The following is a 27,735-nucleotide window of genomic DNA, read 5'->3' on the forward strand; positions in this document are numbered from 1 at the left end:
TCAAAAATTGGAAAGAGTTGAATAGGGCCCACTGTGTTAAAGACCTCATACCTTTTTATTTTATATTCTAGCTTGTTAAAGTTAGTAATCTGAGTTCCTAATTTGTATGAAACTGTGAACTTAGTATTTTGACACCACAAACATCTAATTTTAAACTGTGCAGCATTAAACATAACATGTGACTCACTAAAATCAATATTTATGTTCTTTTAATACTTATTTTTAAACTAAGAAATTAACTCATACATAACATTAAATAGTAAAATTATAATCTACAATTTGATTCCAAACTTACTGACATAAATTCATAAAATATTTGTTCAATACAATCTTGAATGCAAGTCAACAAACACAACAAGATGGCCTTTGATCCATGACCCATTATAAAAGGATTAAACATTGTTAAGTCCTTAATACTGCATGAAAGTTAGACCACACAGTACTGAATATAATGCACCAGATTAAGTCACAGTATAACTATACACTTGCTACATGGATGAAAAGGTCCTGTCACAAACTACAGCTCTTGAAAGAACATGATGACTTGTTTGTACATCTCTTGAATGTTAAAGACCTAAGTGACATACATAGGTTTGTGTACACACTACCATTTAAAATATTCAATTGCTCTTCATTAAACTATAAGTCAAACTCAGGGTTTAGATGGTAATGTATTAAAAATGGAAACTAATGCTTTCTTAAACTAAAATGCACTTCCAATAATACTTACCTATGCAGACATTACAGCTATTTCATGATCTCTAAGGATTCCATATTTTGCCCATCTAAGCACTGAAAATACTAACTTCAGTCTTTTATACCCAACTTAAATACCTTAGACAAGTTCTAACTAGCAAACTGCTCCACAAACTTTAATGTGCCTTCTAACTAGGTACTGTATATAACCATCTCATCCTGACAACACAGTCACTTTTTCTGAGAAATACATTTGGTTTTAGTGGGAAGGTAGAACAGGAGAGTGTCAGTGAAGGTAAGTATTATTGAAAATACATGTTCAGTTAACTTTCAAAATATACCATCTACTGACACTAGAATCCCATGTTAAGAAGGTGGAGGGGCTGGTGCAGGCATGATCCATACAGAAAGTGTCTTCATAGAACAGGAGTATACCAAGAAAAGAATAGTACAAGAGTGGGAGAACTGAACTACCTCCAGAACAGATATGCTCTTCACCTGAAACTTAATTTTTATATCCAAGGTGGAACAGAATATGAGTAATCATTCGTATAGGTTAGCCTCAACCAGGTAGCCAAGGTTGGATTTAGGCAGTCATGAAACCTGTATCTCATGTTAGTGGTTAGGGTTATTGGACCACAATGTTTTGTGTGTGTATATAAATATCTATGATAACGCAAAAACTGCTGTGAACACATTATTCAGCTCACATTTTCAGTTCATTTTGGTATAAATCAGTCATCTTTACACCTCCACAATTCTGGGGATTTCATCTTAATATGTAGGACAACCACCATGAACAACAAAGGCAGTACAGCACTGATGGTGTATACTCGAAATCAGAATGTTCATTAAGTTCTAAGGCATCAGTAATCACTCCATTATAAACAAATACCTTCAGGGCATTTTCAGTATTCTGAATTATTTCATAGGACGTGATGAAGCTCACAAGAGTATCTCATGCATGAACAATGGATATGAAGACTGGTGACACACTTCACTCAATCCCCTCTTTTTGAAGACGATGTACTGATTACTTCTACACAGAATGAAAATCATAATTCATTATGTGACAGAACACAGGATAATAGAATTTAAGGCATTAGTAGTCCAATCAGAAGATCGTAAAACAAAGTCTACCAATGTTCATTACTGTCAACACCAACTTGAATCACCATCATATGTACAACGTCTCCATTATGAATATGGTATTTAACCTGACTCTCAGATACTCATCAAATAAGCACATAGCTGTTATGTGGTAGCAGGGTGAGACATAGCTCACTTGTAAAATTACTATTCTTATATTGTTGGTCCACTTGGTATGTTCTTGGCACAATAAGAAGCAAGTCATTTCCTGCTATATGTGAGCATAATGCACCTTAGTAGGTGTGTGAAATACAAGCTATCCTCATATAGTCTCTATTTTAGCAGTCTGTATACTTACAGTGCCAAAGTAAAAACTACAGACATTTGACACAGTCTAAGAGCAAGTTTAACCAACCAAACAGAGCTTTAGACACCTGACTCAACCTAGATGCAGTTTTTTTAAACCTATCTGCCTGTGCATCATTTACTATTGCAGTAACACTGTAGTCTTACACTGCACAGCATTCAAAAAACAAACAATGTTGTCTTATATAATTATATAAATCAAAATCACTGTTCAACTGGTATTTTTAATGCTATAACATTATATAAGTGGATTATAGTTTATTTTAACATTCATGTTTTTCATATTACATTATATTTGTTGAAAGCTATGACAAGACTTCAGTGCACATAAGCTAAGTAAACATGTACGGTAAATAAAAACAAATTATTCTAATAATTCAAACTATTTCTTCTTGAATGTTACTGTTAAGTTTATAGCACTCATAAGATACACATAAATAATTTAATATCTATTAAAAAAACCATTATTAGATATAAATTCATGCTGTCTAAGAATACTCTTAGCAAAAATATTGTTAATTAGACTGACAAAAGTAACGTTGATCTCAATTTCAAAGATCTGACCATAGGTCACTCATACATTTTTGACAGTTTTATCTTTGTTTCTGGCAGTGACAGTTGTAACTGGCAAAATAAACTGTCAAAAGAAATAATGTTACTTTCAATCAAGTTGAAATTGACTAGATATGTAAGATGGAACTAGGATTTGTAATCAACAATAAGAAAGAAAGAAAATTTTTTGATAAAAGGAAGTACTTTTAATATTATTTTGAAAATAGTTTCTCACAATAGAATTCACATCCTGAAAAACGACTGAAAGACTAAAGTTAAGTAAAATGTTCCAAAAGTCAGAATACCTTTGGCTGACTGATGGATAATTAACCAATTCAGAATCTTTTCTATTTACTGTAAACATCAAAGCAGATGTACTGGTACTGGTATTTTCTTTCTGTTCCCTGCTTTCTTACCCCTTAAAACATTTTATTACCAGATCTAAACAAAATTAATTATTGGCCAATCTGATAAGAGAAGATGCAGAAGTCTGTCAAATGGCTATCAATGCTAAGCTCTGTCTTTAAAATCTCACAGCCTATCAGTTGTATTACATTCTTTACTTCTGAAAAAAGAAAATGTCATATAAAGAATTACGTACATTTACTTCCATACTTTATATTCTTTCTTAAAACAAACATCTTCCTTTTCTTCATTGCTTGCATCTTGTAAAACATTAACCATGATGTGAGGAAGAAGAAAAACTGCTGTCTTCACATCGTTTTTGACAATCATGAAGCATGACTGAAAAACTCTAGCTGTATTCTCTCGCTTTATCTGAGAAATTAAATACACAAAACCATATAAATTTTATAAAACTAAGGGCATTTAAAAACATGCTAATGAGCATGGAAAAGTTAGTTTTAAATTGAAATGATTTTGGTTGTTTTTCTCTGTGGCATAATCTGTTCTCAAAAAGCAGTTTTATAAAAAACTATTCTGCATTATTTCTTTTCTTTCCATTAGAAACAGAAAATTAACATATACAAAGACAAAATGAGAGAATTTTAAGTGTAATGTGGTGATTATAATCTAGTACTTGTCTTTAATACTACAGTAGTCCACCCCCCCAAAAGAAATTCTAAAAGTGTATACCACCTTTATGTTCTAAACATATTTGAAGAGTAAGTTTCAATAATGTGCTCCTAATGGGCTAAAACTGTGACAAATGTTACAGAACTGTGTGCACGTTACTTAATAGTTGAAATTAACATTCTCCTAATTTAGAAAGGAAATGAAACTCAGACTTACAAGAACTGTGTGAACAGATATGTTTAGCTGAACTGTGAGGTGCCTCTGTTTCAGTAATACTTTTATCTACACAGTCTGATCTCTAGTTCAAATTTTGTCATGGTTTTAATTAATATAATAATCACCTATAACAATAATATTGATTAGCAACCTAATTATCTCATTTCTTTTTATCACAGAAAAGTGCTTCTTACCTTCTGGAGAAGACAAGATGCCCAATTACAGGCCCAATCTTTAAAAGTGCTTCCTAGTTTGCTCCCATATATTGGGCATAGAAAGGAAGTCCTCTTGATACTAGACATAATGTACCTATCAAATAATAACAGAAAACCTGATGAACTTTTTTTTTAACTTTTATTAAAAAAGCAGAACAACTTCAATATTCAAATAACTTTTCAGTTTATGTGAAATATTAAAAACAAAATTGAGTTTTTAATGTTTAAACTATGCTAAAATACTGTTGAATTGTAATGTTTTATAACACAGTAAAGATAAAAGAAAAACATAACACAATGAACAATGTTAGAAAAAAGATTGATAAGAAAGAAAATAACTGAAAATTACTGTCTAAATTTCATTATAATAAAAAATAAAATACATACCTAGAGTGCTGCAAAGGTACCAAAATTTCTTGAACCTCTTCTGAAAACCTTTTCCAGACACTACCACTTGGTCTCACAATTTGTGACAACTCTCCACTTTGACAAGTATATATCTGTAAGGTTTCCTGCAGTGCATAAGATGCACAGTCCTACAAAAAAGAAAAATGTGTACTTTACATAAGAAAACAGTCATAAACACAGCATGAAAAACTTCAGTTCCAGAAAGAAAGAAAAACGTTAGGAAGTGGAGAAATAAAAATAACAATAAATACACACAATACCATATGTTTACTGTGAAAGGCCTACAGTATCATACGTGACTATGTTTACTGTGAAAGATATAAGGTATAACGTGTGACTGTGTTTACTGTGAAAGATATAAGGTATCATGTGCAACTGTGTTTACTGTGAAAGATACAAGGTATTATGTGTGACTGTGTTTAATGTGAAAGATATAACGTATTATGCAAGACTGTGTTTAGTGTGAAAGATATAGAAGAAAGATATAAAGTATCACGTTGTGACTGTGTTCACTGTGAAAGATATAAGGTATTATGTGCAACTGTGTTTACTGTGAAAGATATAAGGTATTATGTGTGACTGTTTAATGTGAAAGATATAAGGTATCACGTGTGACTGTACTTACTGTGAAAGATATAAGGTATCGCGCGTGTGACTGTGTTTACTGTGAAAGATATAAGGTATTATGTGTGACTGTGTTTAATGTGAAAGATATAAGGTATCACGTGTGACTGTGTTTAGTGTGAAAGATATAAGGTATTATGCAAGACTGTGTTTAGTGTGAAAGATATAGAAGAAAGATATAAAGTATCACATTGTGACTGTGTTCACTGTGAAAGATATAAGGTATCATGTGCAACTGTCTTTACTGTGAAAGATATAAGGTATTATGTGTGACTGTGTTTAATGTGAAAGATATAAGGTATCACGTGTGACTGTGTTTAATGTGAAAGATATAAGGTATCACGTGTGACCGTGCTTACTGTGAAAGATATAAGGTATCGTGTGTGACTGTGTTTACTGTGAAAGATATAAGGTATTATGTGTGACTGTGTTTAATGTGAAAGATATAAGGTATCATGTGACTGTGTTTACTGTAAAAGACCTAAAGTATTAACAGGAATATGAGAGAATAATGGATGATGATTTCCTTGATAAACAAATCCCAATTCAAGGGGAGTGGAAGACTTGTAGTATGCATAAAGAAAAAGTTCACATACAAAGGGCAACACTAAATAAGAACAGTTAATCTTGTGAGAGATGGCAAGTACATTGAAAATACATTTTCAGTATAGGGAAAATTAAGACTTCTGATATGGTAATTATCTACTCTCACAATATTAGCTAGAATCTTACACTGATAACAATGAGGGACCAGTGTGAGGATATGACAAAAGAATATTTTAAAATTATCTGAATGATATCTTGGAAATGAAAGAATCAGATTTGAAGATCATAGAAAGGGGAAGTGTACCATTTCTGAGCCAGGGATACTCTTCATCCGATTATGGAACGTGTGAAATATAAGGGAAAAAAATGAGAGGAGTACATCAGAGTGAGAGAGAATGTGGCAAGAAAGTGGTCATAACCAATACTGTAACTCAATCTCAAAATAGGAAAGGCAGGTAAACAAAAGATACACCCCTAGGTGTACAGCAGCTTGGATGCAATGGACTACACATAGTAAATCAACTACTTTCAAAACATGCCCATGGGATACCAACATCCATGTGAGTGTAGAATTAAGAGCATACCCTCTTTACCTCAATCCCATGAAATGGGGAATTGAAACCCACTCTAATTCCTGGGTATGACACTAGGATTAGATCTGAGCTATTGAATTGGTATCAACAGAATGTCTGTTGCATGTAATCAACTCCCATAACTGTGAAATGGGCCAGGACCATCCATAGACAATATCATACCCCTAATATTAAGATGAGAAAACAAGAAACAAGAGATAGCCAATGACAGAACCAGAACAATTTCACAAATCATTGCTGTGACCCACAGCCAAGATGGAGGAAATTGAGTTAGGAAGATAGTTAACTTGAAATATGTGTGAGAACTTAAGTAAATGAGTTCACTCTAAATTCAAAACCTTCTTATAGTGTAACAACATTTAGTTGAGAGTAGGATGACAGTTTCCAATAAAAGGGATGAATTACATCTTGATGTCTCATTCTGTTGTCAATGGTTATCATAAAGAGAAGAATATCACATCATCTACACCCATAAAATACCACCACCCTATTCTGTAATTGATTGGTTATTGTGAGTAACTCATTCAGCTGGGTGCCTTCAGGGTCAACCACCTCAGCAATTTGGAACTGGAGTTGTAAGGATGCCCATACTCCACTTGAAGCAAGGAAGGTGACAATGTGGTGGTGAAATCCAAAGCAGTATCACCACATAACCACAAAATCTTATTTTGAAAAATCAGACCATACTGAGTTATTAATTCTAGGAATGATTGGGATGGACAACAAACCCCTTCTGTTTTCCCATTCAGTCCAAGGGTGATACAGTCTGGGATGGGCTTGGTTATGAAACACAAAATATCATGAAAATCATGAACCTATATGTGATTTTGTGGAACACCCCATCTCAATGGTGAATGTGTGAAGCCATGGAAGATAAATTGAACACATCATGGAAGTACAGTGTGGATTTAAAGTTTAAAAAAATCCTGGTGTCTGACCACAGAACAGGATCAAAATAATGATGAATGAAAAGAAGACCTGTGAAAAGAAAAAGGAAAGTATAAATAGAAACTTAACAGTCAGTCACACAGAATTATGAAGAATGGCTACAGGTGGAAGATAAAACCCCAAACAAAGAGGAAACTGCAATATAATGGAAGACTTAGAATGGATGACAAAGGCAAGCAAGGGAAAAGTGAAATTGTCAGATCTGATAGGAGTATACCTAGAATAAATTCCAGGAGAAATAGACCAACTGAAACAAAAGATGGACCTAACTGGCAAAAAAAGTAGGTAAAAGATCATGAACAGAGGAGGATTGCCAGAGGATAAAGAAAACGTATCCTGGTAGGAAGCAGTATGTCAACAAAGAGCTCTCACTGAGCACAGAAGCCTACACGGATAAAGTCAAGGGGAAAGATGGAAAATGGAAGAAAAGGAGGAATCACCATCTCAAGCTGCTAACAATAATGCCATATCCCTAAAAGTGATAGAACCTTGTGAGCAGTAAATACAACCTTAAAAAAGAAAAAAACTCTTCCAAACCTAAGCACTGTCAAATGAGAAGTGATAGTTCAGTAGAGGAGTGTAGAAGGAACCACATATGTCAAATGAGTATGTCACACGACGATTCGGATGAGAAACTCATTGAAATCTTACAATTCCAAAAGTGGGGAGCAGAAGGTTTGTAGCATGTGTAAAGTTCACATATGTGAGAAAAGATAATCATTATGTTGGAATTTCATATTTTTTTAGACCTAAATACAGCTTACTTACTAAGCTTGATAAATTATAGTGGAATTCTACAGTACTGATATTGTAACTTATGACTATTTTGTTTATTTAAACTGTATACTTGTTACCTGTAAATAACAGTATTGTAAATACGTATATAATGTATAATAATTGAAATGTGACAGCATTTTGCACAATCCTTTTCCACTCCAACACAGTCAAAACAGGTCACTCTGTGGATAGTAAAAATTAGTTCCATATAACTTAATACAGTAATATGACACATGTGCACTGCTTCACTGTAGCTTCTGTATTGTTAGGCATGCATGGATGAAAGGTTGTTATAATAAAAATAATAAATATATATGAATGTATAATGTTATAAGATTTAAGCTATTTAGTCTAAACATTTGTGTTTTCATGTTATACTCTGTTGTCATCCCAGAATGAAAAGGGCAAAATTTATATATATACACACACACACACACATTTTGTTTTTTGGTTACGAAATAAGTAAAATCAACCAAACCGACACAGAGATTCATTAGTAAAAATAAAGGGCAAAACATAATGTTTTTCCTTAATAAACATTTGATAAGTTTTGAATGTTATATTTTGTATGTGAAATTTGAAAATTTTCTGATGCATGAAAGTATTTTTCATCTCAAAATGTTGGATAAGAAACATGCAAAAAAGAAAAAAAGGCAAAAGAAAAGCTTACGACTTCATAAAAAAACACACAATATTTTGCATAACAAATCTTGTAATATTTATTGATAATATACCAAGTTCCATCAAGATATATTTATTAATTTAAAAGTAATAGCTTGAAAATTGTATCAAACACAAAATGATTATAAAGCCAGTCCCAGAGACTAAGCCTGTGTTAAAAAAAAAGTCACATATACAATCAACATAGATTCGTTATACGGTACAGTTCTTGAATTCTGTGTACACCAAAAGGTCTCCTCAAGAATAATTACTTCTTGTTACAAACTTTAGATATTGGCACTTTATTAACAACCCTATAATCTCGAGTGTGTCTAATATTTTTCACTATCTACAAATACATGAAGCTCAACAGGTCTTTCACTCACAATAATGAAAAGTCCAAAGCAATATTGCAACTTTATCAATGGGTGCTTCAGAACACAGGATACAAACATTCTCAGTCTACAAAGAATTTTATTTCAACACATTAAGTCTATTTGTAAGTAATGAATGAGCTTATAAAAGTGAAACCTGTTAGTCCTAAAATTATGCAGATGTAGCTTAACACTGTTTCAGTGAAGAAATTCCTTCACTTTTAGAAGTATTTTCTCTTCTCTAAATACATTTCACTTAGAAACAAAAGTGACATTTCTATATTTTTTGCCCTCCCAGAAAACTGATCTGCTGATTCCACACAAAATTCTATGTCCTGAACAATCTTAATGTTCCTACTGACTAGTGATAGTAGTGGTTTTGTAAAGACAACACTGAGGTCTCTTCTCCCTGGTTTCACTCAATTTTATGCCACTAAAGATGGTTAGTTTATGTTTTCACTTCATGCTCTTTTTTAACAAAAAAACATTTCTGCTGGTGCCTGGCACACCTTTACTACTTCATATAGCTGGAAGGTCTTGTCTTAGGCTCCATGCAGGTTGGCAGAAGTTTATCAACTGTAGTAATGCTGTTAACGGAGTTACAAAATGTTATACAGGGTGTTCAGAAAGTCACTGTGCAGTTTTGTAATTATATGTCTATTCAGTCTATTTCAAGCCAGCAACTGACAGCAGTGTTTAGAAACAAAATAAGAAGGATCCAAGCCAACAGGGGTCACTTTTAATATTGTTTATAATTGTTATTCATATTTACCTCCTGTATTCTATATTGAAACATGTCTGTTAATAAATATACAAGTGCACAGTGACTTTCTGAACACCCTGTACAAGTGATCTTTTGATAGTTTATTTATTCTATTTACCTGATGACGATTTAAAACTTTCTCCATTTACAGTGTGTTTCAGTGGCGAGTTATGATTGTCACAATCTGTATTTTGTTCAAAGCATATATACAATCCAAAATGGTATGCAGTATTTGAAATATATAAAAGCACATTCTGCTGTCATTCGTAAGTCCAGGATTTGGTAACACACCTTAAAATGTGGCTTTTGTTTTGTTGCACTGAACTTCTTCACCCATTTGTATCCATATTTTGAAGACCACAGGAGATTCAAAACATGTTTGTCCATATTTCAGAACATCATGTTACAAACCATTTGTTGGGTAAGAAAGCAACTGGGTAATGTAAACTAAATGTCATATCTCACTGAATATCTAGTGATTACTGTGATCAACAATTTGTTTTGAGATTTCTGAAAAATTTAATATCTCATGTATAGTGAAAGAAATAAATGGCAAGGTTCATAGATAATTAAGATTATATTTTAAACTAATTTTTTTTAAAATAAATGATTAAGTTTTAACAAATGAAAAACTTAAATTTAAGTAAAGTGAAAATAAAGTATTTTTCAAATCTGTGCAACTTTTGTATAGGTAGTCTAATTATTCTAACCATTTCTCATAAGTATGTCAATGTGAAATAAAACCAATAACACAGAGTCAAAAGACACACTTCAGTATAAAATAACCACTCACTTGTATTCTGGTGTCTTCAGCTGCTAGGAAAGACCTAACTAGCTCTTGAACCAAATCATAAGCAAAGTTTTCATCTTCTACACTTAAATAAAAAAATGAAGACTTTTGGTTCTCACTCAATCTCCTCATTTCTAATCTAAAAACAAAACAAAAGAAGATAAACATTTATTTAAGTTTCAACTCAAACTTCTCTACTTCAAAATAATCTGTATTCCTATATGTATTCTTGAGACAGCTAATATGGATATTAGAACTTTAATTAACATAAAGCACAGAAGAATATTTTGATCTTCTCATTAATCTTCAGGTTAACAAAGAGAGAGTTTGCAACTGACTCTGCTTTATGTTAATTAAAGTTCTAATATCCATACCATCTGTCTTCAGAATACATTTTTACTTGAAGTGTGTTTCTCATCTTCACGAATGTATTCCTATATATTACAAATAACTTATGAACTGTTGTTTAGAGATGCACATAAATTATTCATGCAAGTTAATGTAAAAAAAAATAAAAAAATGAAGGGCTTTCCTACATCTTTTCTAAAACTTGTCATTTACTAGGATTTATTTTACTGATTTTAACAGATACACGAACTCCAATAAACTAAGTTTATTATATTTTGTAACAAAATAATTGCACTGAATACAATAAATAAACTGCAGTGAGTCCAATACAGCTAAAAAACAATAGAAACAGGTTACTGAATAAGTACTACTGAATTCTTCAGTCTTCATGTTCCCTTAATTATACTTTTTCAATTTCAGTGCAATAACAAGTGATATGAGCCTTGCATCTTTTCCCTAAATACTGTTCTTTACCTGCAGTTTGCAACAAAAATCAACTTGTATTTATTGAACACATTACTTCAACTTGCCAAAAGGATTGCTTTTAAACCTGACTAACTGCTTAAACATAAAATACATCACCATGCAAAATAATTCAGTAAAGTAGATTCAGTCATATTGTCATGAAAACTTCCTTCACATTATTATGTACATAACCACTATTTTAGACTTTGTGATGTTTCTATATAATTGTATTTCATGACTGTTAAGCACTTTCTCATTTTATTATGGCAATTCCACCTAACAAAGAAATGGAAACTTTGTTAATCAAAACAACTTTGATATTTCTACATTGTGTTCAGTTGGTTGGTGTTTATTGGCACAAACCAACTAGACTATCTACACCAAACAAGCAGTAAAATAGGAAAAAGGAAAGTCTTATAAAAGGCAAAAAAATAAATTAAATTAAAACAAAACAATGTCCAAAATTTGGATAAAAGATCTAAATAGAATTAAAAAGGCAAATGGCCCATAAAAAGTTAAAGACATGAGGAAGTCGGACAGTGTTACCATTTCCAATGTCAAGGGTAAACCCATACTTAAGGCATATCAAAAATGGTGCCATTGAAGAGGAGAGTTTTTTCTTTCCATTGTTAACTTTACATTTTTCAACATGCCTCCACAACAGGGGAGAGAGAGACCTGAGCTAGTCACCGAGCAAGTCAGACGTGCCAATATGCTATTCAGAACGAAACGTTCATCCTCACCAGTCAGGCTGTTAGTGCCGCCTGTAATCGTCGACGGCTTACCGCCGAACCAAGACGCCACATTGATCGCCCGAGCCAAGCCTGGGGCAACCATCGAACCGTCCAGGACCCGTATTTTACGCTGGAGAGGAATTCTCATCCAACCAGCCACTACTGCAGACCAAACCTATCTGTGCCAGCCATGGAACACTGAATTTAAAGTAAGTTGTTCCCCAAATAAAAGTCCAGTCAATCTTTATTCTGTATTCCTCAGGGGCATCGACCCATCAATTCAACCAGAAGAAATTAGACAAACCATAGAACCCCAAATACAAGCCAAGGTATACGCAGTTCATCGAATTTATTCTAAGAACAGTAATCATCCCACACACTTCATGAAGATAGTGACAACATCGAAGTACAGTGCCGACTGTATTTTACGAGATGGCTGTTATTATCATATATTTCATTTTAGAGCCGAACACCCACATCGACGACCACTCAAGAATGGTTCAAACCAAGCACCCAAATATCGCAAACAACCAACGGAAATCTTCCAACAGGAAAATACCAAAATACCGCCGAGTCCAGACAGTATTAGAAGAAACATGAAAAAGGATTCAGACAACCCGACTCAGAAGACGACAACACCCATTGTTAGCAACACGCCAAGTTCCAGTAGTTCAAGAAAGAAAAAGGACAGTTCCTGCCAGACTTCAATTCTAGTTCCACAGAATTCAACAACCAGCCAGACTCAAACCATTACGAAGATAACCATCGATGCGACAGCACAAACTGAAAAACAATCTACCTCCACGCAGAAAACTCAAACCAAAATCTCGAGAAGAAACAAAGCATCACAGACCAGCGAAGAACAGCCAGTAGTTCCACCACCAAGACCACGTTTCACAGTTGCACCAATGGGCTTCAAGTGTGGAAACAAGTTCATGATGAAGTTACCACCCGATCTACAAGACTGCAGCTAACAGTTTCCACGTACACCACCAACAGAGTTCATCAGTTTTTGTTTTTTTTTCTCCCAGCTACTTCCGGGCATGGTCTGGGTAGATTATTAGGCGCCCAGGCCGTGAAAGTGGGTTTTCTCGGGGCACTCCCATTTCCCCCCACAGCAAAATCTCGGGCATTGGACCCGTAGGTCCCAGCCTCATTCTGAAAAGGGCCGTTTTCCCAGTCAAGGGTATCTAAATCAATTACAGTAAATTTTAAAAACCAATTCGCCAGCCACCAGTGTACTCCATCCTCGAGCCAAGGTCTGGCTCACTTCACTTTCGCTGCTTTTGTCCAGTTCTCCCGTCCTTCCTCTCACTCACAAATACACCACAACATTTTTTTGAAATGTTAAAAATAAAGTAAAAATTCCACGGATATCTTAAAACATTTCTCATGTAAGGGGACGAAGAGGAACTACAAAGTTCCTGAACACCCCAGTTGGGAAGAGAACTCTTCTGATTTCTCTCTCTCTAAACTGAACCCCTGCCACGTTAGTTTAGTTTAGTTTTAGTGCCATCACTTATGATTGTAATGATGGCATGACAGTAAAACATGGTTTATTGTGACTTGAGTGTTACAAAGGCCACACATTGGTGGCTCAGTCGCAGATGAAAGTAAATAATGAGTTAAATAGCTGTGACCAATGCATAACCTAGTAAGGACAACTTCCCCCTCTCAATCATTTGGAGAAAAACCTTGGCAGGTTGTACAGAGACACCTTACTTTAAACCATATGCATAAATAGGAATAGAAGAATGGTTTGAAAGATATTTATTAAAGAGATAGTACATTCAATTGGAAATATCTGCTTTCCTCAGATGACTCAAAGAAAGATAAACAAGTGGGAATGATAATAAGCTATTGCAGTATGGGCTGATCAGTGGAAACAGCAATGACATCCAATGGCACACCCAATTCTACCAGTGCACCTGAATATGAAGGCTAAAAAGAAGAGTGGCAGACTGTCTATTCTAAAAGAGCACAGCTCACTGAGGAAGATAGAACCTCAAGGGAATGCTGTGGTAAGGATTAAAGTTTAATAGCATATTGCCAGAAGCAGGGCTGAAAAACCTGGACCTGGGCAATCACTGGAAAGAATGGTGGGAACAGAGTGAGGAGTAGACACTGACTTGCCAATTCACTTATCCAAAGAGGGCAAAATACTCTTCACATTGTTGGAAAATAAATCTTTCTGCACTCGCACTGCAGCAGTGGTACATAGTGCAGAAGCATATGTCTGAAATGGAGTTGGGGAAAAATAATTTCTGAGTTTCAAGCTAAATGTTGTCAACTGTTTTAAAACACTGTACCTCTTTCTCCTCCACCCACCTAAGACAAGGACAAAAGTAAAAGAGGTGACAACCACTACTTTTAATGCAATGTGGTTCCAGTTTGTACTCATATGCATTGTGGTCTTTGCCACCACAAAAATGTGCACGTCAAAGAACTACGATGTGATGTCTTTGAAATCAAAACTGCTGGCACTGAAAAAATCAGAGAGGGTTAGGAATATACCCACACCTTACAATTCAGGTAGATGTCAAGGCAGACAGATGTAACAATTTAAATGTCAAAATTACGACACTGGTTGGCAGCATAATTCTGTCCTTGCAAGTGAAGAAATGGCTGCACAACAGAAACTCCTTGGTTGGGAAACAAGCAAGAATCTCCAACTCAGGAATGTTCTTCAAATTACTCTCAACAATTACTCCTTGTAAAGAATTCACAGTAGCAAGGGGGAGTAACATCAATGGGTATATCCCCAATGGCCTTAAAATTCAGGAGGTGTTCACTGTGTTTTGGGGTTGATATTTCCACAAAGATGTCCCCAAAACATAGCTTCTTGATGGACTTGGGAAAGCAAATATTCCACTCTAATCCCTTTTAAATGAAAAAGGGAGACATATGCCCTAAGGATTAATCAGATAAAGAATGAAGGATTAAAAATTGAGCTACAAGATCTGATGGTTGTGGTGATTTTCAAGGATTACGGAATTCATAAGAGTGAGAGGAAGATTTACTACCCATTGACCCTGCCCACAATGGAGTCCTATGAGGCTACACGTTACAATGCTAAACAAGGACATTGCAGCTACACCAGGGTTTCATGAACATCATACCCGAACACCAACATCTGACACAATGTCCACAACACCTGTTGAAAACGTCCAAAACTGGTTTTCAGGTTAATCCTGGAAGGGGTCACCACAAGGCCACCCATCTACAGAAAGTAAACTAAAAATATGGAACCTTTCCTGGTAAGACCCCTTACCACACAAAAGAATCACACCAAGCACATAGTGTTCAGCCTTTAAATTTTCTTATACAATAATATCTATTATTTAAAACACAATCCATGAGTTAGGGAAACATTTATGGTGGGTTCATCCTTCTCTCAAAGTCTAAGAGTACAATACAAGATTTGGTTCTTCTGTTCTGTAAAGCCATTTTCTTTGCACTAGGGAGGGGACACTATACTTTACTTGTTGATTTAAGATAACTAAATGTGAGGGATGCAAAAAGAAAACACTTTTACTATTTTGTGCAAGAGGAACAAAATCCAGCCAACTGTCAAAAAAAGGACAGAGTGACACACATGTAGCTTATTAGATTTAGGGCATGTATCTGACTTTACTTTACATGCATGCTTTTGAATCACATGTCAAAGTTAATTTCATTATTAGTATAGATGTATATGTAGATTTTACTAAGTAATAACAATAAACACATCCAACTTTTGTTACTGATCATGTTTTTATTAACCAGGAAATCACTGCTCATGGTCCTGCAAACAGTTGTGGATTAATGTTATAAAAAATAGCCCTAGTCATTCTTATTCCTCATATCAACTTCATTTAAGGTGGGTGTAGTGTTTTGTGTCTGTGACTGTGCTGTGCACATTGGAGGAGACACACTCCACTTCAGAGGTGCTACCTGGAAGGGCTGCAGCAGTTGTCACAAGTTGGTGAATTAGTGAAGAGAAATGTGTGATTTTATAAATGAGAACAGAATGTGATTATATGTAGTTCTTATTGGTGTCTTTTATCACTTCCTTCAGCTGGACAGAAGATTCATCAATATCAAGGCTGTACTATTTTGATGATCTCTATTCCACTCTTTTAAATTAATAATTTTTACAAATATTATTCATTGAATACGACTTTAATAGTATCTGTTCTTCACTGTATAAATAAAAGCATAAATATTCTTCACTTCAAAAAATGCAAAAGGATCAACCAGAAAGTGTTCTGGACTTGGAAGGATGTAAATAGGCCTTTACAGTTACAACATATCAAGAGTGTTCTTAAAAATGAAAGAACCTACAACATCAAATTACTATGAAAGTGGTAAATTCAAAAGGACACAATGTTACATCCTGATGAAAATAATTTTGATTTTGAACACCTTTGGTAGACCTGTAACATTGCATCACCATGAAAGTTTTCTCAGCTCTAAATGTTACAAGACCTGTAATATTAGGTAGTCATAAAAGTGTTTTTGGTTCTAAACGATGCAAAAAGACCTGTAATAGTCATGAAAGTGTTCTTGGTTCTAAATGATGTAACAAGACCTATAATGTCAAATAGTCATGAAATTATTTTTGGTTCTAAAATGATGTAACAAGACCTGTAATATCAGATAGTCATGAAAAGGTCATTGCCCTTGAAAGAAGCAGCAGGCTCTTCATTATTATATCTTCATGGAACTTTCCTTGGCTCAGAAAGTTGTAATGGGACTTGTAATGTTATGATTTCATTAAAGTGCTTTTGGATTTAACCCTCTCATCATGAATTCAGTTAAAATGACCAAACACATGACCTCTTTGTACTCATTTCAAGTCTTAACAAAACTTGGTAGTCTTTCAGTTAACATTACAAGTCTTTCACACACAACAAAATCATATTTTTTGAAGTATTTTTAACAAACTACAATAAAGGTTTGTCTGTAAATATATTATGTATTTGTTTTGAGGATGCAGTGTGTAAAGATTAAAAATATTTTTCTCCTCCAAAAAAGTTTCAGTATTCCTTTGTGCAATTTATAAAACCACTTAAATACATTTCAAATGTTTTTCCCAGAAAACTTCATATTTCACCTTTCATTTTCTCTACCCTATCTTAAAACCAGATCAGTCAGTTCGATTAATCTCCTAACCACCATTAAATAAAACTAAATTACCCTCTTTTATTCTTAGAATTGTAACATGAAACTACTTTTGTTTATCTGATGTAGTTTTAAGCTCATAATAGTGCACATACATTTATAATCAAATTTTGTTTTCTTGCACTTTGAACCTTTTCTAGCTACTATCTGTGCCATTATAAGGTTTAAATCACTTGGAGCACATGCAGTTCATTTGGGTGCCTTGTGAAACACTTTTATCATATTATTTATTTTACCTAATTTAGTCTTTACTAACCTAAAAGATCCCTACTTTTATATTTTAGTTACTTTTATAATAATAAATAACAAACAAACATGAAAATCAAGAAATAAAGTATTTACCAAAACTTCTTGTTTCTTGCTGTTGATTGTCAGTGAAACTTAAGCCTGTTTTTTATACTAATGGTAGTAATGCACTAAACAATTATTATTTATTTAAATAATATACTGAAGATCACAGATTAACTATGCGACAAGAGACTTTACAATTTTATCCAAGCTAGTCATTGTGATTCCTGTGGGAACCAAAGTTGTATTATAAGTGAAATTCATGCCAACCTAATCAAAACATAATTTAACACATCAATTGACAAAAGAAAAGCTTGACTTTCTACTATCTACAAGTAATATGTAATTAAATGTAAGAGAGAATTAGTAACAAATTCTGAAAAGGAGGATGTGACAGATGGCAAGGGAGGATCTGATTTTCTATTTGATAGCTCTGTAACCAAATAAAATTGAAAGTAGCAACAATCACAGTTAGTGAGAGATTTGTTTTAGAATTTCGCACAAAGCTACTTGAGGGCTATCTGTGCTAGCCATCCCTAATTTAGCAGTGTAAGACTAGAGGGAAGGCAGCTAGTCATCGTCACCCACTGCCAACTCTTGGGCTACTCTTTTACCAACGAATAGTGGGATTGACTGTCACATTATAACGCCCCCATGGCTGAAAGGGCGAGCATGTTTGGTGCGAATGGGATACGAACCCACGACCCTCAGATTACGAGTTGCACGCCTTAACACGCTTGGCCATGCCGAGCCGTTAGTGAGAGAAACAACAATTTTATAGTAAGTACTTTAAGCTTAATTTTGTACTTTTTCAAGGGGTGGTGGGTAAAACAGAGAAGAGAAGGAAGAATACTTAGGGAAAATTCAGGATGTTTTTAATATTACCTTGTAGAATTAAGAACTTAAAACTTACATACTATTAAAATATGGATTACTAGTCAAGTTCTTATGTTATAATAATTGTTGTATCATAAACAAAAAGCAGTTTAGTAAAAGTTTGAATGTAAGACACTAAAACTTTGTATCATGTGCAGTAAAGGACACCAGGAGAGAAATAGGGTCGATTTATATGACCAACCATGTGACCTCTTTGTACTTGTTTAAAATCTTTTTAGATTAAATACTTTTAACTTTCAATATAGTGTGTATATCTTCACAAAATATGGCAGTGTTTAATTTTATATTGTAAGTCTTTAACATACAAATATATTATATTTTTAGAAGTATTTCTAATAAAATAAAATAAATATTTGTCCATAAGTATATTGAGTATTTTTTTATTTTTAAAGTCCGTGTGTCAAGTAATTTTCACATCTAAATTAAAAATACTTTTCCTTATCTCAAAGTCTCAACATTCCTTTATTTAATCCCTAAGACTTCCTAAATACATTTAAAACTGTTTCTTTTCACAAAATTTGATAATATATGTATATTATTTCTCTAACCCACTTCAAAATGAGATTGGTAATTACGATTAACTGTGCAACCATAAAAATAAAATAAAATCTGAATTACCTACTTTAATTTCTATAATGACTTCGTATAGTAATATAACAACCCATTTGTTTATCCTAATTAGCTTTAAGTTTGTAACAATATGCATTTATTTATATTTAAATTTAATTGTTTTATTGATTTTGAGACATGACTTACTACTCTCTGGATGCTTATAAGTTGTAAATAACTCTGGGAATGTGCAGCTCCATCATGCTATTGAATTACATTACCAACGAGCTACTAAAACTAGTAAAAGCAGCTTACATGTGAGCCTCAAGAAGCATCTTTATTTTATTATACATAAAAAATAACCATGAAAAACAAGAAATAAAATACATCACAAATATTTTTTTGTTTGCTCTCGGTTGTTAAAGAGAGTTAACCCTAATTTTTGTATACTATTTATTCATTGTATTGCAATTAATGAGTTTTATTTAATTAAATACTACTCCAAACAATATAAACTAATAACATGCAAAAAGTATACAAATTCCATTACCCCTCAAAATTTTTCTGGCTTTTTGACTAGAACAATGGTCATTACAAATTAATCCAAGCTAGTCATTAAATTTCTTAGAGGAACATTGTTCATACTCTGAGAGAAACTGACATTTAACTGTTCAGAATAGAATGTTATACAACACGGCATTTGACAGATGAAAACCTTGAGTGTCTGCTGGTTATAGGTAATATATAATTAAATGTATGAGTGAACTACTAATGAATTATGAAAGAAAAGATGTGATGGGTGGGTGTGGCAGAATGGGTCTGATTTTATATTTGATAACTCTGTAACCAAACAACGTTGAGGACTATAATAAAAGTGGTTTACCTGAGCAATGACAATTTTATGGAGAATAGTTTATGTACAATTTCATACTTTTTTAAAGGATGATGACAGGATAGGGAAAATTCTGTATTTTTTCAAATATTACCTTATAGAGTTAAGAACTTAAAACTTATATGCTATTAAAATATAGATTATTAGCTAATATTTTATGCTATTCTAATTGGTATAACATAACCATAAAGTTATTTAATAAACATTTTAATGTGTGACACTAAACCCTCGTGTTATGCACTGTAAAAATACCTCAGTGGATAGGGTAAAAGGATGCAATGGGATACATAGCATAATATCCTCATTAAAATGTTTTTTGCTCTGAAAGATGCAGTAGGGTTTATATTATTACATCTTCATGAAATTGTTTGTGGCTCAGAAAAATGTAAGAGGAACTTTGTTCTAAAGGATGCAACAGGACCTGTAAATCAGATCTTTGCGAGTGTATTTGACTCTGAAAGATGTAAAAGGTCCTCTAACATTAATAGAGAGTGAGAGTGCTCTTTACTTTCAAGTATGTGACAAGAATTGTTTACCTCACCATGATTCTGAACAATCATCAGATCAACAGGAAATTGCTCTTTACTATAAAAATTTAATATAATATCTAGCATTAAATTTTTAAGCAATCGTACACTGCTCTAAAGTGCAGATCTGTTATTAATTCATACCAACTATCAGTTAAATGCTCTTTTATTAGATATAAAAAAAAGTTTGTACAGAATTGCTCTATCATAGAAGAAAGAGAGAATATTAAACATTTATCTTATAAAGATATAACAGAATATAATCCTCAAAGGTAAAGTGCACTAGTAGATGTATCATTAATATTATATTTTCATAATGTGTATTACTAAAAGTGTTTTAGTACAAAAAAACATTAATATATTTATGAAAGCTTTAACTGCACCTACAAAAATGTTGATCTTTATTTGTGTCTCTAACACAGATGCTTTGTTTTTGTTTTAAGATATTCACAGAAACTTATTCATTGGCCATCTGCACTAGACACCCACAATTTTTTAACTGACAATTTTGAGGAAAAACAACTAGTTATCAAAATCCACTGCCAACTCTTGTCTGACTACTCAGTATGATTTGGTTGTCATGCTTACAATGCATGCACAGCCTCAAAGTGTAAAGCACGATTTTTATTTCTAGTAGCATATGAAAAAGTCAAGCATATTAACCAGTAATCTAAAGTTGTAAAAAAGAATAACATAAATAAATATGAACTTCATACATACCTGTTTTCAACAACTAAAAAGTGGAATATAGTAGCAACTCCTTGTGGGTGAAACTGAAGAAGGGGCAGTAAAGCAGTCATCACCTGGTTAAGAAGGGATCCAAGAGATTGCAATTCCACACTGACACAAAGAAACAAAAGGTTAAATTCTGTATTATATAATTTTTAATGATTAGTCATACTTTCATATGCCTGAACATGCAACTATGACCAAATCCCTAAAACCATGATATTTTATGAAAACTGAAATTAGGATGCCATATTATAAATATGCTAATAAAAAAACTAAAAACAAAAACATAAACATGTAATGCACATAAACAGCACTTATGAAAACCAGATTTTGAGTGAGAACTGATAACAAAAAATGGACAATTTCTATTTTGGTCCTAAAATATGTTATAGATTCTTAACTTTTAACTCTTTCAACATGGGCTCGGTCAATTTGACCAACCATGTGACCTCTTTGTACTCATTTAAAATCTCTTTTGACATAATACTTCTAACCTTAAATAATAGTGTGCATATCTTCCCATAGTTTGGCAGTTTTCAGTTAATGTTATAAGTGTTACACAAACAAGAAAAATATTTTTAGTGAAGTATTTTCAATAAACTAGAGTAAAGATTTGTCAGTGAATATATGGATCACTCCATTTGCAAAGTAATTTTTATGTTGAGATTAAAATACTTTTCTTAATCTCAAAAATTCCAAATTTCCTTTGTGTCATCCCAAAAACCTTTATAGACATTTTAAATGTTTGTTTCCAGTAACTATTTACATTTCATCTGTTATTTTCTCTACCCTAACTCAAAATGCGATCAGTCATTTTGGCTGACCTGGTAACTGTAAATAAAAACCTGAAATTTACATATACCTGTTAAGAACAGAATGTAATATATCATTTGACACATAAAAACCTTAATTTCCTATTGTTTATAGGTAGTATGTAGTTAAATGTACAAGAGAACTATTAACATATCTTGAAAGAGAGGGTGTGACAGGTAGGTGTGGTAAAAGGGGTTTTCTATTTATATCTCTGTTATCATGCAAAATTGAAGACAATAAAAAATATGGTTTGCCTGAGCAATAACAATTGTATAGTGAGTAACGAATGTTTAATTTCTTAATTTTTCAAAGAATTGTGAAAAAATAAAGATGACAAGATACTTAGCAAAAATACATAATGTGTGTCATACTAAGGGAAATTCAGAATTTGAGTTAACATTGTCTTGTAAAAGTAGGAGCTTAAAACGTATACTGTTAAAGCATGGATTATTAGCTAAGCTTATATGCTACATTAATTGGTACAACATAAACAAAAATTAGTTTAATAAAATATTGAATGTAAGACACTAAAACTTTGTGTCATGGTCAGTGAAGAATACATGGGTCAAATGAGTTAATAGTTACTGAAGAGATGAGATAGACAGATGGAATCTTACCTTCACATTATGACAACGAGATAAGTAGACTGATCCTAACCTTCATACATAACTAAAAGACAGATTTTTTACATTTAAGATCGCCAGGAAAGTTTACAGATTTCAACCACTACAAATCATTCAACTTCAGTAAATTAACTTCAGACATTGAATATCTTTGTTGATAAAAAGTCAGCTTGTAAGCAGTGTCAAGCCATCCAAAAATAAACAACTGGCTAGCTCAAGCAAAGTGTAACAATATCAACTCAAAATTAATTTGCTTGTCATGGACCTGGACTGTCAATACAATATTCAGTTCTAGACAGATAGAAAAGTCAGTATAGTTTATAAGTTTTTAAAAATTCTTGTATATTGACTAATATTTGCAATAGCTACTATCACAAACCGTAGTTATTGTTTTTTGTTGTTGTTTGTATATTAAAATATATTTGTGTTAAGAAAATTGTGTGTATCAATTTTGTTAGCAAATATCATAAATTTGATACATATCAAAATTCAATTAACTTCTAAATTAAAATTTCACATGAGAAATCCTTATAACATCTAGTTAGCTTTACCAAATGTTTCTTAAGAAGAAATATTTTATTTCATGTCCATTAACAAATTTCTACATGGATTCAGTCAATTTGACCAATTTCGTAATCACCATATAAAAATACAAAACCAATATACATTATGCTTTTTTTTACTCAAGAATGACTACAGATTACAAAACATAAATGTTTAGACACAACTGCTTAAATCTCATGACATTATACATTTATATAGATTTACTATTTTCATAATATTGACTTTTCAGCCTGTTTGGCTAACAATTCAGAAGTTACAATGCCACAGTGCATGTTTGCTAATGTTAATGTATCCAATAATATAAAACTGACCTTTAGGTTTTACAAAGTGACCTATATCATCTGCATTTTAGTGGACTAGTATTTGGTAAAATACAGTCATATACAATTATTATAAATTGTATATTTATATAGAACATTACTATTTAAAAACAAATTTTCTTAAACTAATTTATCTCAAAACGTAGAGCAGTAAATAACAAAGTAAGCAAACAATTATCAGTTTTAGTTACAACCTATGTCCTCATTGCTGTTTGTCTTAGCTTGCTAAGCCTTCAGAAATGTCCCATGTGGAGGTTATGAAACAAAATTTTCTTTTTGATATTTTATATGTACATTAGAACAATCAAACAGTTATAAATTACTACACTGATAACATAGAATTCCATTATAATTTATCAAGTTTAAAAACTAAACTGTATTTGTATCAAATAAAACAGGAAATCTAGAACAGGCTAAAGACTCAAATTAGCAGCATGAAGGTTTGTTTCGAAAGAAAGAGAGGACACCATCACATTTGAAAATGGCTAGGAAAATCATTAAAAAAATATTCTGAGCTTCTGATTGTTTTTTCAGATCATATATAGAAGTAAATGTATATACAAGACCATTTCTCAAAATGAAAAGGTACGATTCAACAAATATTGTTATAGTTTAGAAAATTAAAAGGATAAAAGTGTTTTTTTTTTTATTTTAGCTTATCCATTTGAGTTCCTAGTTGGTACATCTACAGACGTTGTGTTTTTACATCACAAGCATTTAATTTGAACCAGTGCTACATTCAACACAACACAGAACATATAAAATTGAAGTTTTGGTGTATTTGTTTAATACTTACTTTTAAACTACAAAATTAAATACTGTATAATATCAAAATTTGAATTATAATCTACAGTTTGATACCAGAAATAGAGATAAATTCATAAAACTGTATTTCAATAAAATTTTGAATGCAACTTAATAAATGTAATAACATGGCCTTTGACATGTGACCCATCTGAAAAGGGTTAATAAAAGTCATATTATTCCCTGCACAATGCAATGCAATACTGACTAATCACGAGTACACACTCCCAATAGATGTGAAAAATAAGTCTACAAAGATCATAAACACTTAAGACAACAAACCACATCAAATCAAAGTAGACGTTATTAAAGAAATATTTATAAAATATTAGACACAATGAAAGAATATTATTTTCAAAATTGTTTTTAGAGTTTTCTACACTTTTACCATTTTCAAGACCCTATGGAATCAATAAAATTATAAAAAAATGTGTTTAAGTTAAGAAATTTCATTAGATAAGTAGATTAATTAAAAGTTACTTTTCTTGCAATTGCAAAGTAAAGAAAATATACTTATGAACAAAAGTGTTCCAGGCTTGAGTACAAATTTGAGGGAAATCTTCCTCAGTAAAATGAATAGCTATCTTTAGAGTAGCCATCACTTTCATCCTCACTGCAGTAATGTGCTTTGGACCCATTAGCTCCATAATAGAATTTAAACTTCCTAATGCCTAAAATAAATGAGAAAATTAGTTTTAGATATAAAAGTTCTCTTTATGTATTTAATGAATTTTGAGCAGTTGTAAAGTTCTAGATTTTTTGTTTTATGAAAAAAAAGTGTCCAGGTTTTAAACATGAAAACTCAAATATATACTACCAAAAATTAAGCACATAAGTGTCATACAGTGACACTGGTAAAACTTCTTACGTTTGTTTAAAATAAACCTGTCCAACAACAGTAATTAAATGAAATTTCTGATGATATAAAGATAGGGATGTTGCAGCTACAGTTTACATTTTAAAACTCGATACACTTAAGAGAAACTGCTACAATCTCTATACAGAATAACAAACATTTCATGTTTGCAAAACTACAAAAAATTCATTGATGTTGTATCACTAAGTTTAATACTAGCAAGTCAGTTCTTTAAAAAACCTTAGAAACCAACAAAATTTCTTAATATTTCATTAATGTCCACAATTAGTTAAACAGGATGGAATACAATTATGTAACTACTCAAAATATTGTCCAATATTTGGATGTGTTGTTCCTACAGGCAAGCTTATCAATCCTTGTATTTAATGTATTTAGAGGTAGGAAATAATTAAATGTAAGCCTAATACTACAATATGAAGCTGATTGGTTCCATATATAAAGCACAAACCATATTCAAGAAACACTTCTATGGGTAAATGGTACATACCAGAGTACTGACCATTAGTGACAAAACATGCACCATACTCTAATTAACTCTAAAAATAACATATCCAAATATCCTACAAAATTAAACTATATTTTCTGTGAATAGATAACTGTGTTCCATTCAGTATTAAGTCTATAATTTTTTTTTCCTATGATAAATTCATGGGAGGATAACGATGAAGAAAGAGCTCGTTCTTTTATTGGAGCTAAGATGGTTAACTTCATCACCTTCATCCAGCATGATCAACTCTAGTTCTTATAACGTACAACCTATAGTTACTATTTTGGATGATTACATCAGTTTCAACAATTCTTAGGATAAATGATACATAACTGGAACAGCACCTTACTAACATACAGACTTTTACTTTCAACCATAAGAGCTTTGTCCAACTGTATGAGTCAAATAATGGGATTCACGGTTACTTTCATAACAAACTCACAACTGAAAGCATGAAGAATGTTCAGTAGCATTATATGTCAAACCCTGGACCCTACAAGCTAACCACTGGGCAATGCCAAGCCTGTATTATTCATACAGGGAGTCTTTGCTCTTTCATAAATATTTATTTACATAAATTTCACTTTCATATTTTCAATATGACTTTAAGATTATAAAGTTTTTTTTTACTAAATAATGATAACAATAGTTTAACTTAGAAAACCAATCATAAACAAACATGTTTTTTTTATACTAAATAATGATAACAATAGTTTAACTTAGAAAACCAATAATAAACAAACATGTGATATACATAGAATTTTATGGAACTGACTTTACTTTCTTTTAAGATAAATAAAATAAAATATACAAATGAATCACAAAACTTTCAAGCAATAAATTTAAATTTCCTAATTATCATGTAATAAAACACCTACTAGTTTCTTTTCCTCTAATGGAAAATTTGCATTAAGCAACTGGGAATCAAAGAAAGCAAGAAAACCCAAAAGTCGTGACTGTAAAATTTGGCCTATGGATTAAAATAAAGCAATCAATTAAAGGTTATAATAACTTTTTACTGATTTAAAAATGAATTTCAATTCCTCTTCACAAAAGTTAACAAATACCAACTTATTTTATTAATGAAGCTATTTGCTCTGGTTATGTTTCTTACTCTACTTTTAGTTGTGTTGTAAAATTATACCTGGTACTTATTTCCTACATATACAATATTACAATAATTGCTGTAATATAATGTTTAAGTATATAATTCTTAGGTAAATATACTTCTGACAACTTTAATTCTCATAAAAGATTGCGAGCTCACAATTCCCGTAGCTTGTAATTATTAAAATTGCTTTACTTGAAAGCATGTCCATATTACAGTTACGAGAAGTCCGTTTGTGGCCCCTGACTCAAAAGTTTGTGCACCACTGCTGTAAATACTTTACTCTGAACAATGCTAAACTTCTGTTATGTTAACCTATAATTTCCTTGTATAAATACCAGAATTTTTAAAGTCAGATACAAGTAACTGACCAATATGACTCATCAAGAGTAAATAACTGACAAATTTTACTCAGAAACAATCATTTGGAATTTTTCTGGATACTTCAAGTCTCAAGTTTTTGAGAAATATCAATATTCAAGGTGATTCTCAATTCACACTTTATTCAGCCAGCCTTTTAAATTTATTACTTTCCATACATGGCTGCATGCTTTTAATATATTCTGCATAATGTACTGTATTAAAAAAAGTGCAAATATTTTAGTTTATAATGTAAAGATTTAAAACAAAATTGTCATCAAAGTACACTAGATGTGAATTCTCCTAGATGTTTCATTTTTTAACGTTTTCAAAGATTTATAAAAGTTTCTTACACACCAAACATTCACAAATACTTTTTTTTAATTTATATTAATTAGATGAAGTTCTAAAACTTAGGTTTCTTTTTAAATATTTAAGTAGTTTTTACTTATTCAATTAGCTCTCAGGAAATTAGAATTTTACTAAAAAGTAAATATATTAAACAAGTGGTTATTACTGATACTTCTTCACT

General features: G+C 32.1%; 1 protein-coding gene across 4 annotated transcripts in view; it reads right to left on the reverse strand.

Annotated features, from left to right (window-relative positions):
- LOC143242486 (serine/threonine-protein kinase ATR-like) overlaps positions 1-27,735 on the reverse strand; it is a 50,239-nt gene that overhangs the window by 5,767 nt on the left and 16,737 nt on the right. For 2 of the 4 annotated variants that reach the window (XM_076485912.1, XM_076485911.1), the window contains exons 4-9: positions 24,885-25,042; positions 21,236-21,355; positions 10,656-10,791; positions 4,557-4,705; positions 4,149-4,263; positions 3,305-3,480 (exon numbers count right to left, since the gene is read on the reverse strand). In XM_076485912.1, coding sequence (XP_076342027.1) covers positions 3,307-3,480; positions 4,149-4,263; positions 4,557-4,705; positions 10,656-10,791; positions 21,236-21,355; positions 24,885-25,042 — 852 coding nt within the window. In that variant the 3' untranslated portion in view covers positions 3,305-3,306. The remainder of the gene's footprint in view (positions 1-3,304; positions 3,481-4,148; positions 4,264-4,556; positions 4,706-10,655; positions 10,792-21,235; positions 21,356-24,884; positions 25,043-27,735) is intronic. The other 2 variants (XM_076485915.1, XM_076485914.1) reach the window with 2 other exon arrangements.

The sequence above is a fragment of the Tachypleus tridentatus genome, unplaced genomic scaffold, assembly GCF_004210375.1.
Source record: "Tachypleus tridentatus isolate NWPU-2018 unplaced genomic scaffold, ASM421037v1 Hic_cluster_2, whole genome shotgun sequence".
Lineage (NCBI taxonomy): Eukaryota > Metazoa > Arthropoda > Merostomata > Xiphosura > Limulidae > Tachypleus > Tachypleus tridentatus.